Below are 16,794 nucleotides of genomic sequence, written 5' to 3' on the forward strand. Positions count from 1 at the left end.
GTATTATATATCATTGGCATTTACAAACGTATTTTAACCCTTTGTCTCTTGGGATGGTCTGCACAGGGAGACTCTGGAGGACCGTTAGTGTGCTACAAGGATGGCACTGCGTACCTGTATGGAATTGTCAGCTGGGGAGAAGGCTGTGCTAAGATGAACAAGCCGGGAGTGTACACAAAGGTCACCAAATACCTAGACTGGATCTACAAGAGAATCAAACGTAGGCCGAAATGTGGCAGAAAAGGCTAAACTCCAAGAGGGGGAATTCTTCCTTCACTAGAATGAAGAACCTGCTCACTTCCTTCCTCCCTTGTGTGTGTGAAAACCGTGACTTTAGAAGAACTTCTATCACTTTGTTTTAATTATTCAAACCAGAAGTCTGGCGAACATTTGCAGATGAGTTTTTGATTCCGCAATGGAGTAGGGTTGCCAACTCTCCAGGATTAGCCTGGAGTCTTCAGCAATTAAAGAATTAATTTCCAGGACACTGCTGTGAGCAAAACCCGAGAGAACATTACAGGGTCATTCAAAAATAACTTCTTTTCCATTTTCTGTTAACGTTTTCATTTACTCGCTATAAAAATGTTAGAGATGGTAATAAAAAAAATGGCTGTTTGACTGGGCGGGGAGGTTGGTGGCCACGTGATGAAACCTCCAGGAAAATGTCTGTCCAGAGTTGGCAACCCTACGATGGAGCTACTCAGTGTGGTGATGGGGCGTGGTGGGATGGGGATGCAGATTAAGGAGCTTGTCCTGAGGGGTCCCGGCCAAATATGAGGCCCCTGTCAGTATTATGTGATAGGGTCCTAATGCAAATATGCAAGCATTGCAAAGAATCATATAATAGTACAGCACAAAAGGAAACCATTCGGCCCATTGGGTCTGTGCCAGCTCTTTTGAAGAACAATCCTATTAGTCCTACTCCCCTGCTCTTTCCCCAGTATCTATGCAATTGTTTTCTCCTTCAGATATTATCCAATTCCTTTTGAAAGTTGCTATTGAATCAACCACCTTTTCAGATAATGCATTCCAAATCCTAACCACTCATTGTGCTAAAAAGTTTTTCCTCACGTTGCCGCTGGCTCTTTTGCCAATCACCTTCAATCTGTACCCTCTGATTATCAATGCTTCAGAAATTGGAAACAATTTCTCTTTATTTCATCTATCTAAACCCTTCATAATTTTAAACACCTCTATCAAATCTCCTCTTAGTCTTCTCTAAGGAGAACAACCTTAGATTTTCCAGTCCATGTAATTGTAATCCCTCATCCCTGGAATTATTCTACAAAATCTCCTCTGTCCCCTCTCCAAAGCCTTCACGTCCTTCCTAAAGTGTGGTGCCCAGAATTGGACACAATACTCCATTGGGGTCGTGCTAACGTTTTATATAGGTTTAGCATAACTTCCTAGCTTTTGTACCTTATGGGTCTGATTTTAACTTTGTGCAAGTTGAATAAGTTAAAATCCATGCCTCTATTTATAAAGCCCAGATCCCATGTTCTGATATGATTTGCTTTATTATTAAAGCAGTGTGTAAGCATTCGAAGAGCCTATTTCTTCATGAGTTTTACTATACCTTTGTGTTTTAATGGGTCAGTGTGGGGGTTTGAGTCGAGTTAAGTAGGAGAGAAGGTGTGTTGGGACTCCAGATTTCCTTGGAGTCCAGGCACTTTTCCAATGGGGGCAAAAATCGCTGACCAATATTAGTAAAGGGCACATAAACAGGTTTTGGTGTGAACCTCCTTTGTTGGTTAATTAAATGGAGAACGCGTCTCAATCCGGACGTATACTTGAATACTAAGCAGGTGCTGTGGGGGGTGGAGGGGTTCACCTTGGCTTTGGGCAGATAGTGCCATCAGCCCGTTTAACACCCTGAATTTTTATTTTCCATTGAAATCAGATCTACTCCAGAGAGTTGGCCAAACTTGTTTCAAAACACAGGGCGCATTGATGTGATCTGCTTTGAAACCCATCTCCCTGTCACTTTCGTGCGTCGTCATTTTGGTGAGATTGAGATAAAGCCCTCTTGACTCCTTTTCTTCAAACAAAAAAAAGCGTTTGCCAAACGTCTCTTCGAATCATAGAACAAAACAGCACAGAGGGAGATCACTTGGTCATTGTATCTGTGCTGGTTGATTCAAAGAGCTATTCAATTAGTCCCTCTCTCCCTGTCCTTTCCCAACAGCCCTGCATATTTTTTCCTCTTCAAGTATTTATTCAATTCTCTTGAAAGTTATCATGAGAAAATTGGGATCTATTTTGACTGTTGGGCAGGCACTAGTGAAGTGTGCTGTTTGCTTGCCAAGACTGGAGGTGAAGTAATCCCTTCCAACATTGAGGCTCCAGCTTCATTGACGGTGGCCGGATATACTGCAGTAAAGGCCTGCTCGGGTCTGCAAATGAGACCCGACCCGAGCCCGACAGAACCCCTCCCGACCCCGAGCCCGATCCGGCCGAGTCCTTTCATATTTTCCCGCGCCCGACCTGACCTGACCCGACCATCAGTTAACCTACCTTCCATTTTTCGCTTTGTTCCTTACCTGCACAAGCTTAAAATAACTGTAAGAAAACCGCCTTTAAAGTCAAAAAGTAAATTAACATTAAAGTCGCTTACCTGAGGTGGTGATAGAGCGTGTCCGATCCGGCCTGACCCGACCCGAGCCCGAATGCCAGACCCGGAAGTGCGACCCGACCCGAACCGAACCCGACACATGTCGGGTAGCCAGTCTTTAAGCTGCAGGGGATGCCAAACTGAACTCCCAGTGTAAACTCACCATTTTCAGCAAAACCTGCCTGGAGCTGCCGGGGGTGGGGTGGGGGTGATGAGGGGGGATGGTGGGGGGAAGTTGGGTAACAGGTGGAAGGAGGGATCATGATCGCAGAGGGTGGTGGTCCCAGGATGGCAGAGGCCCAGATTATTTTTGAGGGCCTCTGCTTCACAGCCACCTGTAGAACTGATCTTATTAGCCTGTACAGCACTGGCTACAATTATATAGCATTTAGAGCACAGAAGCAGGCCATTTGGCCTAATTGGTCTATGCCGGGTTTATGCTCCACATGAGCCTCCTCCCAACCTTCTTCATCTCACCCTATCAGCATATCATTCCTCCCTCATGTGCTATACCTTCCCCTTAAAGTGATCATAGTATCATAAGGTTTAGGTTAGCTATGGAAAAGAACAAGGAGCAAGACAGAGAAAAATAATTATTTGCAGAAGGTCCAATTTCAATGGGGTGAGAATGGTTCTGCCCAGGTAAATTGGAATCAAAGATTGTCAGGCAAAACTGTAATGGAACAATGGGCTGCCTTTAAAGAGGAGATAGTTCAGGTATAGTCGAGGTACATTCCCACGAGTGGGAAAGGTAGGACAAACAAAGCCAGAGCTCCCTGGACAGCAAAAGAGATAGAGTAGGATGAAGCAGAAAAAAGGCACCTACGACAAATGTCGGGTTGATTATACAAGGGAGAGCCAGGCTGAATATAGAAATTTCAGAGGGGAAGTGAAAAAGAGAAATAAGTGCAGCAAGGAGAGATTATGTGACGAGACTAGCAACCAACATAAAGGGAATCTAGACATCCTCTATCGACATATAAATAGTAAAAGATTTGTAAAAGGAGTAGTGGGGCCGATTAGGGACCAAAAAGGGCTTTTACGCATGGAGGCAGGGGGCATGGCTGAGAATCTAAATGATTACTTTGCATCTGTCTTTACCAAGGAAGAATATACTGCCAAAGTCATAGTGAAAGAGGAGGTAGTTGAAACACTGGATGGGCTAAAAATTATAAAGAGGAGGTATTAGAAAGGCTGGCTGTACTTAAAGTTGAAGAGTCACAAGGACCAGATCGGATGCTGAGGGAAGTAAGGGTGGTTGCGGCCAGGTAGTGAAGGATGTGGGTGGTTCTCACTGTTCCACTCCCGACTGACGGTGGCAATTGTTTTTGTTATTCGGGTTTTTACCCCTTTGTATTTTATTTGTCAAATAAACGGACAGCAACAGGTTTCCTTGTAGGTTTAAAACAGAAAATTAACTATTTATTGAGCAATATTCATTCCCGAAATTGTCACAATCGTACCCACACAAGTATTCACAAGCACACGCATGTGCACACGCACACACGCACACACAAACACAAGAAAAGATAGATAGAGAGGAAAAGGGGTAAGTGGTTTGAAGTGAAGTAGGTTTTCGGGGTTCATGGTAAACCTGTTGAATCTTCTCGGAGCTCAATTTCTCTTTTAAAGTTGCAGGCCTGGGTTGTTTGTAGATTTATCTGGTAGTTGAGAGTTCAATCTGGAGACAGCGGATCACTTTCAGTTCTCTGCTGCACAAGTTGAAGTGTAGAATTCATAGCAGAGTGCCTTCTTTGGCTTTTGCTGGATCTCTCCGAGTTCCCAGCTGGGCATGCTTTTGTGATTTAGATTCTGATCTCTCCCTCTCTCTCCAGAAAGCTACAATTTAAGTTCAAAATTTCCTCACATGTTGCCTCTGTTGGGACATGCAGGTGATGGAGGCGGGCTGATTGAATATTTTTAAGGCGGAGGTGGTTAGATTCTTGTTAGGCAAGAGAATCAAAGATTATCAGGGTAGATTGGAGTGTGGAATTCAAGACAGAAATAGATCAGCCATGATCTTATTAAATGGCGGAGCAGGCTGGACAGGCTGAATGGCCTACTTCTACTCCTAATTCATCTGGTCGTATGGTCGTATGAAGAACGGCCCAGGAAACAGTTGACATCCGCGGCTGGATCCTGGCCCAAGGGTTGTATGTTGGACAAACCTGCTCTAGAGTTTAGAACAATGAGAGGTGATCTAATTGAAGCATACAAAATTCTTACAGGGCTCAAGAAGATTGATGCAGGAAAGATGTTTCCCCTGGCTGGGGAGGGTCTAGAACTGGGGGCACAGTCTCAGAATAAGAGGTAGGCCATTTAAAACTGAAATGAGGAGGAATTTCTTCACTCAGAGGGTGGTGAATCTTTGCAATTCTCTACCCCAGAGGGCTGTGGAAGCTCAATCATTGAGCATGTTCAAGACAGAGATCGATAAATTTCTAGATATTAAAGATATCTAGGGATATAGGGATAGTGCGGGAAAATGGCATTGAGATAGAAGATCAGCCATGATCTGGTTGAATGTCGGAGCAGGTTAGAGGGGCCGAATGGCCTACCCCTGCTCCTATTTCCTATGTTCCTATGCTGTAGTCCGTGTGGTGTAGGTACATCCACAGTGCTGGTAGAGATGGAGTTCCAGGATTTAGACCCAGTGACAGTGAAGGAATGGTGATATATTTCCAATTCAGGATGGTGTGTGGCTTGGAGGGGAAATTGCAGGTGCTGGTATTCCCTTGCGCCTGCTGCCCTTGTCCTTCTAGGGAGTAGAGGGTGTGGATTTGGAAGGTGCTGTCGAAGGAGTTGCTGCAGTGTAGTGTAGATGGTACACTTCAAAGCAATAGTGCGCCACTGGTGGAGAGAGTCAATGTTTAAGGTTGTGAATGGGGTGCCAGTTAAGTTGGCTGCCCTTGTCCTGTATGATGTTGAGCTTCTTGAGTGTTTTTTAAGCTGCATTCATCCAGGCAGGTGAGAAGTATTCCATCACACTTTAAACGTGTGCCTTGAAAATGGCGGGCAGGCTTTGGAGGATCAGGAGGTGAGTTACTCGCCACAAAATTCTCAGTCTCCGACCTGCTCTTGTAGCCACAGCGTTTATATGACTGGCCCAGTTCAGTTTCTGGTCAATGGTAACCCCCAGGACAGTGATAGTGGGAGATTCAGCGATAGTATTGCTGTTGAAGGTCAAGGGGAGATGGTAAGATTCTCTCTTGTTTGACATGGTCATTGGCTGGCAATTATGTGATACAAATGTTATTTTCCACTTATCAACCCAAGCCTGAATGTTATCCAGGTCCTGCTGCATGCAGGCATGGACTGCTTCATTATCTGAGGAGTAGTGAGTGGAACTGAACATCAGCGGCACAGTGGCGCAGTGGTTAGCACCGCAGCCTCACCGCTCCAGCAGTCCAGGTTCAATTCTGGGTACTGCCTGTGTGGAGTTTGCAAGTTCTCCCTGTGTCTGCGTGGGTTTCCTCCAGGTGCTCCGGTTTCCTCCCACAGCCAAAGGACTTGCAGGTTGATAGGTAAATTGGCCATTATAAATTGCTCCTCGTATAGATAGGTGGTAGGGGAATATAGGGACAGGTGAGGATGTGGTAGGAATATGGGATTAGTGTAGGATTAGTATAAATGGGTGGTTAATGGTCGGCACAGACTCGGTGGGCCGAAGGGCCTGTTTCAGTGCTGTATCTCTAAATCAAAAAAAAAATCAAATCAGCAAACCTTTCACTTCTGACCTTATGATGGAAGTAAGGTTATTGATGAAGCAGCTGAAGATGGCTGGACCTAGGACACTACCCTGAGGAACTCCTGCAGTGATGTCCTGGGTCTGAGTTAATTGGCCACCAATAACCTAAACCATCTTCCTTTGTGCTAGATATGACTCCAACCAGCGGAGAGTTTCCCCTCTGATCCCAGTGACTTCAATTTTACTAGGGATCCTCAATGCCCTACTTGATCAAATGTTGCGTTGATAACAAGGGCAGTCACTCACACCTCAAATTTGGAATTCAGCTCTTTTGTCCATATTTGGATCAAGATTGTCATTGAGGTCTGGAGCTGAGTGGTCCTGGTGGAACCCAAACTGAGCATCGGTGAGCAGATTATTGCTGAGTAAGTGCTGCTTGAAAGCACTGTCGCCGACCCCTTCCACCACTTTACTGATGATTGAGAATAGTTTGATGGGGCGGTAATTGTCCAGCTTGAATTTATCCTGCTTTTTGTGGATAAACGACACCTGCACAATCAACTGATTCCTGGGGTAAAGGAGTTATCTTATGAGCAATGGTTGAATAGGTTGGGCCGATATCCATTGGAATTTAGATGAATGAGAGCTGACCTTATTGAAACATGTAAGATCCTGCAGGGACTTGACAGGATGGATGCTGAAAGGATATTTCCACCTATGAGCGAGACTAGAACTAGGTGACACAGTTTAAAAATAATGGGTCTCCCATTTACATCAGAGATGAGGAGAAGTGTTTTTCTCTCAGAGGGTCATTAGTCTGTGCATCTCTCTTTCCCAGAGAGCAGTGAAGGCTGGTTCTTTGCATATATTCAAGGCTGACTTAGATAGATTCTTGATAGACAATTGAGTCAAATGTGATTGGGGTGTGGGGCAGACAGGAAAGTTGGATTGAGGCCACATTCAGATCAGCCATGATCTTATCAAATGGCAGAGCAGGCTTAAGGGGCCGAATGGCCTACTCTTGCTCCTAATTCGTGTGTATGTTTATATGGGAAATTTCCCACTTTATTGGGTAAATGCCAGTGTTGTAGCTGTACTGGAACAGCTTGGCTAAGGAGGTTGATTGTTCTAGAGCACGCTTTCAGCACTACAGCTCGGATGTTGTTGAGGCCCATAACCTTTGCTGTATCTAATGTGCTCAGCTGTTTCTTGATGTCATGAGAATTGAATTGGCTGAAGACTGGCATCTGTGATGCTCGGGACCTCAGGAGAGGCTTAGCTGGAACATCCAGTCAGCACTTTTTGCTGATGTCATGTTCAGAAGGAGTCATGACAAAATAGACAAAGACTAGAGAAATTATGTCATAGAAAATCAATTGTTAAACTGAATCACAAGAAAATGTGCATGTGTACCACAGACAAAATGGAGTAGAGGTCAGGTGGCCCTCCTGCCCTGTCAATAAAAAAGCCTGTCTGCAAAAGTGAAACTCATTAACTGCATCTGAATTAGCTCTGGGGAAAACTCGTGAAATTGAAAGGAGCCCATTACATGTTGACGGTTCCTAGCTACAGGAATGAACTAACAAAGGTTCTGTAAACAGACTGACTCCACAGCCCAAACCAAGATAAGTTGGTATCGTTACGACCAAAGATGGAGGAATGCACTGTCTTCTGCAGTTCCACACATCCACAGGTCACAACATATATTTAAATGTTTTACCCAGTTACCGATACTGTCAATTATATACTTTCTCTATTTTAGTTTCAGAATGAAATCCACCAACCAGGGTTCTTTAATAAACAACAAAATTATTAATTTATTATAAAACAAGACTTATTCAATAAAGAAGCATAGCTTATTAACACTGTTACGACCAGGTGAGAAAGGGGTCTCGGATTCCCTCTCAGCCTTCACCTGGTCTTACCGCAACAGGGTTTAATTTTAAACACACGGGCTTCTTTCGCTCTCCTGTCGTGAATCCTTGTTCACTAACTTCCAATTATAAGGCAAAGAAACTAGCCAAACAGGTTTTCTTAGGTTTAAAGAAAAAAGATTGAACTTTATTCAACTTAAAACTCGAATTTGGTTAACGCCTACGGATATGCGATGCGCCCATGCTAGCATGTATACACATGCAGATAGAGACAGAAAAGAGAAGAAGAAATAAAGTGGAAAAGTTTGAGGCAATATCTGAAGATGGGTTTTGGTTACAGTTCTTCGAGCTCGCTGTAAAGTCCTTGATTGTAGGTAGGTCTTGCTTTTTGTTGGGGCCCAGTATTCTTCGAAAAGCTTGTTTGATGTAGGAGACTTTTCTCTCTGGAAGTTCATGTGTTCTCAGTGGGTCCAGAGGCTTGTGAGAAAGAGATGGGAGCAGACAGGAGAGATCTTCTCGGTTGGTGTGTTGCCTCCCAGGTGCCAGGGTACGTGATGTCTCGGATCGTGTTTTTGGGATCCTCAAGGGGGAGGGGGAGCAGCCCCAAGTCGTGGTACACATAGGCACCAACGACATAGGTAGGAAGACAGATGGGGATTTAAGGCAGAAATTCAGGGAGCTAGGGTGGAAGCTTAGAGCGAGAACAAACAGAGTTGTTATCTCTGGGTTGTTGCCCGTGCCACGTGCTAGCGAAGTGAGGAATAGGGAGAGAGAGGAGTTGAACACGTGGCTGCAGGGATGGTGTAGGAGGGAGGGTTTTGGTTTCCTGGATAATTGGGGCTCTTTCTGGGGTAGGTGTGACCTCTACAAACAGGATGGTCTTCACCTGAACCAGAGGGGTACCAATATCCTGGGGGGGAGATATGCTAGTGCTCTTCGGGGGGGGGGTTAAACTAATTCAGCAGGGGGATGGGAACCTAAATTGTAGTTCCAGTGTGCAAGATGTTGAGAGTAGTGAGGTCAGGGATAAGGTTATAAGGACACAAGAGGGCACTGGCAAGCAAGAGCTTGGTTTAAAATGTGTCTACTTCAACGCCAGGAGCATCCGGAATAAGGTGGGTGAGCTTGCAGCATGGGTTGGTACCTGGGATCTCGATGTTGTGGCCATTTCAGAGACATGGGTAGAGCAGGGACAGGAATGGATGTTGCGGGTTCCGGGATTTAGATGTTTCACTAAGAACAGAGAAGATGGTAAAAGAGGGGGGGGGGTTTGGCATTGTTAATCAAGGAAAGTATGACAGCGGCAGAAAGGACATTTGAGGACTCGTCTACTGAGGTAGTATGGGCCGAGGTTAGAAACAGGAGAGGAGAGGTCACCCTGTTGGGAGTTTTCTATAGACCTCCAAATAGTTCCAGAGATGTAGAGGAAAGGATAGCAAAGATGATTCTTGACAGGAGCGAGAGTAACAGGGTAGTGGTTATGGGGGACTTTAACTTTCCAAATATTGACTGGAAATACTATAGTTCGAGTACTTTAGATGGGTCTGTTTTTGTCCAGTGTGTGCAGGAGGGTTTTCTGACACAGTATGTAGACAGGCCAACCAGGGGCGATGCCACATTGGATTTGGTACTGGGTAATGAACCCGGCCAGGTGTTAGATTTAGAAGTTGGTGAGCACTTTGGTGATAGTGATCACAATTCGGTTAGGTTTACCTTAGCGATGGGCAGGGACAGGCATATACAGCAGGGCAAGAATTATAGCTGGGGGAAAGGAAATTATGATGCGATTAGGCAAGATTTAGGATGCGTAGGATGGGGAAGGAAACTGCAGGGGATGGGCACAATCGAAATGTGGAGCTTATTCAAGGAGCAGCTACTGCGTGTCCTTGATAAGTATGCACCTGTCAGGCAGGGAGGAAGTTGTCGAGCGAGGGAGCCGTGGTTTACTAAAGAAGTTGAAGAGCTTGTCAAGAGGAAGAAGAAGGCTTATGTTAGGATGAGACGTGAAGGCTCAGTTAGGGCGCTTGAGAATTACAAGCTAGCCAGGAAGGATCTAAAGGGAGAGATAAGAAGAGCAAGGAGAGGACACGAGAAGTCATTGGCGGATAGGATCAAAGAAAACCCTAAGGCTTTCTATAGGTATATCAAGAATAAAAGAATGACTAGAGATAGGTTAGGGCCAATCAAGGATAGTAGTGGGAAGTTGTGTGTGGAATCGGAGGAGATAGGGGAAGTGTTAAATGAATATTTTTCGTCAGTATTTACAGTGGAGAAAGAAAATGTTGTTGAGGAGAATACTGAGATACAGACGACTAGGCTAGATGGGATTGAGGTTCACAAGGAGGAGGTGTTAGCAATTTTGGAAAGTGTGAAAATAGATAAGTCCCCTGGGCCAGATGGGATTTATCCTAGGATTCTCTGGGAAGCTAGGGAGGAGATTGCAGAGCCTTTGTCCTTGATTTTTATGTCGTCATTGTCGACAGGAATAGTGCCGGAAGACTGGAGGATAGCAAATGTTGTCCCCTTGTTCAAGAAGGGGAGTAGAGACAGCCCTGGTAATTATAGACCTGTGAGCCTTACTTCGGTTGTGGGTAAAATGTTGGAAAAGGTTATAAGAGATAGGATTTATAATCATCTTGAAAAGAATAAGTTCATTAGAGATAGTCAGCACGGTTTTGTGAAGGGTAGGTCGTGCCTCACAAACCTTATTGAGTTTTTTGACAAGGTGACCAAACAGGTGGATGAGGGTAAAGCCGTGGATGTGGTCTATATGGATTTCAGTAAGGCGTTTGATAAAGTTCCCCACGGTAGGCTATTGCAGAAAATACAGAAGTATGGGATTGAAGGTGAATTAGTGCTTTGGATCAGAAATTGGCTAGCTGAAAGAAGACAGAGGGTGGTGGTTGATGGTAAATGTTCATCCTGGAGTATAGTTTCTAGTGGTGTACCGCAAGGATCTGTTTTGTGGCCACTGCAGTTTGTCATTTTCATAAATGACCTGGATGAGGGTGTAGAAGGGTGGGTTAGTAAATTTGCGGATGACACGAAGGTCGGTGGAGTTGTGGATAGTGCCGAAGGATGTTGTAGGTTACAGAGGGACATAGATAGGCTGCAGAGCTGGGCTGAGAGATGGCAAATGGAGTTTAATGCGGAAAAGTGTGAGGTGATTCACTTCGGAAGAGTAACAGGATTGCAGAATACTGGGCTAATGGGAAGATTCTTGGTAGTGTAGATGAGCAGAGAGATCTTGGTGTCCAGGTACATAAATCCCTGAAAGTTGCCACCCAGGTTAATAGAGCTGTTAAGAAGGCATATGGTGTGTTAGCTTTTATTAGTAGGGGGATCGAGTTTAGGAGCCACGAGGTCATGCTGCAGCTGTACAGAACTCTGGTGCGGCCGCACCTGGAGTATTGCGTGCAGTTCTGGTCACCGCATTATAGGAAGGATGTGGAAGCTTTGGAAAAGGTGCAGAGGAGATTTACTAGGATGTTGCCTGGTATGGAGGGAAGGTCTTACGAGGAAAGGCTGAGGGACTTGAGGTTGTTTTCGTTAGAGAGAAGGAGGAGAAGAGGTGACTTAATAGAGACATATAAGATAATCAGAGGGTTGGACAGGGTGGATAGTGAGAGCCTTTTTCCTCGGATGGTGATGGCAAACACGAGGGGACATAGCTTTAAGTTGACGGGTGATAGATATAGGACAGATGTCAGAGGTAGTTTCTTTACACAGAGAGTAGTAGGGGCATGGAACGCCCTGCCTGCAACAGTAGTAGACTCGCCAACTTTAAGGGCATTTAAGTGGTCATTGGATAGACATATGGATGAAAATGGAATAGTGTAGGTCAGATGGTTTCACAGGTCGGTGCAACATCGAGGGCTGAAGGGCCTGTACTGCGCTGTAATGTTCTATGTTCTATGTTCTCACTCCAGGAGCAAACAATCTTTCTGAGTTTAAAAACTCTGTGGCTAATTCAAAAAATCCTGGACCAGCCAGTTAGTCATGTGACCAGCTGGTTCAACCAGTCCTGGCTTTTGTGGATTGTATCACCTTAGCAGTCTCTGGACTGCCCTTCCTTACACCTTCAATGTCTGGTGATCAAAATCCATTGTGGGTTGAATGTGTCAGGGAATGGTCCTTTTGTCTCCACAAGCACTGTCTGTTAGTATGCAAATATTCTTCAGCCAAGTGTCTGGCAGCCTCATTCTTGGTAGGTGGGGGCCTGCATAACACACAGGTTGAAATATGAAAGTTCCCTTCTAAATAACCCAACACACTCACACACCGGTAAAAGAAAAAATAAAGAAGTTTTCTCTAAGATCTCTTTACAAAAAAGACAAAAAAAACTTTGGCCAAATACTTGTTAATCCTTGAAGAAAAAGTATAAGATATGGAATCTGCCCAGCTGGCCCTTTGGTCTGGCATCCAGGTACACATAGACGGCTGTCACTGGGATCTTTTTTGGAGCAGTTCTCTTCAGGTTATGTCGAGGATTATTCTGACAGGCTTTTCAAGAGAAATGCTGCTTCAGTTTCTCCGGTTCTTACACTCAGGGTTTCTCACAGGGGTGGAAAAGGATGACCTGGTGGCTTCTCTGTCTTAGCAGGCTTATACCCCAACTGAACTGAAACAATATCCAAAAATGAAACCAGAACTCCTGAGCCACAAACCAAGACATGTGACTTCTCTGTTAACAACGCCAATAGCCAGCAGGGTTCCTTAGGTTCATTTTGCTTCATTGCCTCTTCTAGTAAGTGTTTATTTTCAAACATAATCCCAAGTGTCCTTCCAGTGACCCTTTAAAAGAAAAAGTCCAGCATCTATGGAATCTCTTCAGTCTTTCAAACACAATTCCTCAAAAATTATTTATAATGTAAGCACCTTCATAACAGTATGATGTAGCACCATTGTAAGAGAATGGTCCCCCATCTAGACGCCAACAGATAGCAATGGTTTCCATATCCTGGAGCATTATGTGGTCACACCAGGGGAGAGGGCCCAGTGTCACCTGACAGAGACTCAAATGAAATTAATTTTTATCTTAAAAGGTAGTCCCCTGGAGATAGAGGGGAGATCAAACAAAGACCACAGAAAGCCAGTTGCAGCGAAAGGTTGCGAGAACGGACCAAGTAAGGAAGAGGCCCTGCTGCTGATACTAGACTTCAACTTGCTGCAGTAGAGAACTTAAAACGTGACCACTGCTTTCAGATTGAAGTTTTAACCACCAGAAATCTATAACACCTCAGCAAGTTCACGACTGCAAACATCCAGGCCTGCACCTTTGAAAAGATTTTTCTCCCGAGAAGATTCAACAGGTGTCTGTGAACCATGAACTTGTGCATCACTTGGACTGATACACCATTTCCAACAAATCACTATCTGTGGTCAGTTGTTAGGTGAAAAGTGGAAGCCACCCACACCACTTACCACATGTTTGTAATACTGAAGACGGTTGCAAATGCTTCAGCCTTGTCTTTTGCACTAACATGCTGGACTCTGCCAGCATTGAGGATGGGAATATTTGTGGAGCTTCCTCCTCCTGTTCGTTGTTTAATTGTCCACCACCATTCATGTCTGGATATGGCAGGACTGCAGAGCTAAGATCTGATCTGTTAGTTCTGGAAATCATGTAGCTCTGCCTATCGCATGCTGCTTCTGCTGTTTAGCATGCATGTAGTCCTGTGTTGTAGCTTCACCAGGTTGGTCCCTCATTTTTAGATATGCCTGGTGCTGCTCCTGACATGATCTAACACACTCTTCATTAAACCAGGGTTGATCCCCTAGCTTGATCAAGCTCTTTTGTCCATTTTTGGACCAAGGCTGTAATGAGGTCTGGAGCCAATAGTCCTAACGGAACCCAACCTGAACTTAGGTGAGCCGGTGATAGTAGAGAGAGACAGATATATTGGGCCATGAGGTTACAGATTGTTGTGGAATAAAATTCTGCTGCTGCTGATGGTTCACAATGCCTCATGGATGCCCAGTTTTGAGCTGTTAGATCTGTTCTGAATCTATCCCATTTAGTATGGTGATATTGCCACACAACACGATGGAGGGTGTCCTCAGTGTGAAGACGTTTCCACAGGACTGTGCGGTGGTCATGGATACTGTCATGGATAGATGCATCTGCAACAGGTAGATTGGTGAGGACTAGGTCAAGTAGGTTTTTCCCTCTTGTTGGTTCTCTCACCATCAGCTGCAGGCCTAATCTGGCAGGTATGTCCTTCAGAACCTGGCCAGCTGCTTTAGCAGATGCATGGGAACACCACCACTTGCAAGTTCTCCTCCAAGTCACACACCCTCCTGACTTGGAACTATATCACTGTTCCTTCACTGTTGTTGGGTCAAAATCCTGGAACTAACTACCTAAGAACCTGCAGGCTGTACCTATACCACATGGACTGCAGCAGTTTAAGAAGGCAGCTTACCACCACCTTCTCAAGGGCAATTAGAAATGGGCAAAAATACTGGCCTTTCCAGCATCGCTCACATCCCATAAACAGATTAAATAAAAGTAATGGTGCTGCTGAGCCACTCTTGGTGAAAGAATATTGAAGTCCCCGACCCAGAGTACATTCTGTACCCTTGTTACCCTGAGTGTTTCTTCTCAGTGGAGTTCAACATAGAGGAGTACCGATTCATCATCTAAGGGGGGGTGCAGGTGGGAATCAGCAGGAGGTTTCTTTGCCCATGTTTGACCTAATGCCATGGGACCTCATGGGGCCTGGAGTCAATGTTGAGGACTCTCAGGACCACTCCCTCCCACTGTACACTACTGTGCCGCCACCTCTGGTGGGTCTGTCTTGCTGGTGGGACAGGACATACCCAGGGATGGTGATGGAGGAATCTGGGACATACTGTAAGGTATGATTTGGTGAATATGACTATGTAAGACTGTTGCTTGACTAGTCTGTGGGACAGCTCTCCCAACTTTGACACAAGTCCCCAGATGTTAGTAAGGAGAGGACTTTGCATGGTTGACTGGATGCGCCTTTGTTATATCTGGTGCCAAGGTCGTTGCCGGTGGTCCATTGGTTTTATTCTTATTCGACTTTTTTGTGGCGGTTTGATACCACTGAGTGGCTTACTAGACCATTTCAGAGGGCAGAGTCAACCACATCACTGTGGGACTGGAGTCACAGACCAGGCCAGACCAGGTAAGGATGGCAGATTTGCTACCCTGGAGGATATGAGTGAACCAGATGGTTTTTACAACAATCAACAATGGTTTCATGGTCACCATTACTGATATTAGCTTTTCTTAATTCTAGATTCATTTAATTAATTGAATTTAAATTCCCCAGCTGCCCTGGTGGAATTCTAACTCATGCCTCAAGCATTCGTTCAGGCCTCTGGATTATTAAATTATAATCGATATGCTACCATTCCCTTGAATATTTAATAGTGTGTATTGGAGGGGTTGAGTGTGTTCTTGTTTCATATCTATACACACGGGGCTGAATTTTAGAAACCCGTCGACCAATGGCGGCCTGCCCGTGCAGGCTGCATGTCATGGAGCTGTCGTGATCCTAAGCGCGGTGGCTCATTTAAATAGCAGGGGCAGGCTGCCCTCCCACCCTCCGGTGATGTGGAGGGGATGGGCTTCTGTCCCTGGCAATGGCATCAGTTGCCGGTGAGCAGGCGTGACGCCATTTTTAAAGGGCTTTGAGCCCTACCGTTAAATTTAAATATTCAAGCTAAGGTGAATGAAAAAAATTAAATACATATATTTTGCCCCTCTCCCACCCGCCCAGTAACAATTAAATTAATTACTGACCCTCTTTCCCCCCCACAACAAAACACTTACCTTGTCCACCTGACCTCCCCCCACAACAAAGTGCATAAACTTTAACCTATGACCCTCCCCACTATCCCCTACACCAATGATGTCACTTTGACTCTGCTCCCCCCTCCCTCACTGAGAAATGTACCTCCTCCCCCCTCCCCATCAGTGTTCCGCTTCGTTTCCCTGGTCGGGTATCCAAAGGCACAGGACTGCCGGCCAGTGGCAGGAAGGTCACACTGGGATGGAAGGCGGCGGCGTAAGTATAATGAATACATTTATTTAAATTTATTTAAAGGGGTCCTGTTGTCGAGGGGCAAGGGGGAGATGCCACGATGCCTCGGCGCCGTCGGCAATATGAGGCCCTCTCCCGAACCCCCAGCCACGAACCCCGACATCAGGGGATCTGTAAAATTCATCCCATGGTATAGTATTTGTCACTGCTCCCTTATTCAGAGAATGCACAGGACCTTGGTTGGGGAGGGAAGGTTGGCAGCTACATATATTCATACACAGGGACCTGTCCTCTGCAGGCAAAAGGAACATGTCCAGGCGTCGTGCCTTTTTTGTATGAAAAAGAAATGTGGGGGACAATAGTTCCCTGTGCATTATCCATGGCAATGCCTCGACCAATCAGAGACGACTTGCCAACCAATCAGCACTCTTTTCTCATGCAGTATAAATTGTTGCTCTCTTTGAAATTTTGCTTTCTAGCGTCTGTCTTGATGAGTGCAAGACAAAAAGCTTTGACAGCATCTCCTTTTTTTTCAGCAATAGAGTTGGTCTATTTTGGAAATAAGCCTGAAACTGCCTATAATCATAAATCATAAACACTGGTTAA

At 45.2% G+C, this 16,794-nt stretch overlaps 1 protein-coding gene across 1 annotated transcript in view; it reads left to right on the top strand.

Annotated features, from left to right (window-relative positions):
- The window catches only part of LOC137368931 (hepatocyte growth factor activator), a 100,275-nt gene extending 98,733 nt beyond the window's left edge, over positions 1 to 1,542 (top strand). The window contains exon 19 of the mRNA XM_068029256.1: positions 67 to 1,542. Coding sequence (XP_067885357.1) covers positions 67 to 249 — 183 coding nt within the window. The 3' untranslated portion in view covers positions 250 to 1,542. The remainder of the gene's footprint in view (positions 1 to 66) is intronic.
- The last annotated feature ends 15,252 nt before the right edge of the window (positions 1,543 to 16,794 follow it).

The sequence above is a fragment of the Heterodontus francisci genome, chromosome 4 (genome assembly GCF_036365525.1).
Source record: "Heterodontus francisci isolate sHetFra1 chromosome 4, sHetFra1.hap1, whole genome shotgun sequence".
NCBI classification, from domain to species: Eukaryota; Metazoa; Chordata; class Chondrichthyes; order Heterodontiformes; family Heterodontidae; genus Heterodontus; species Heterodontus francisci.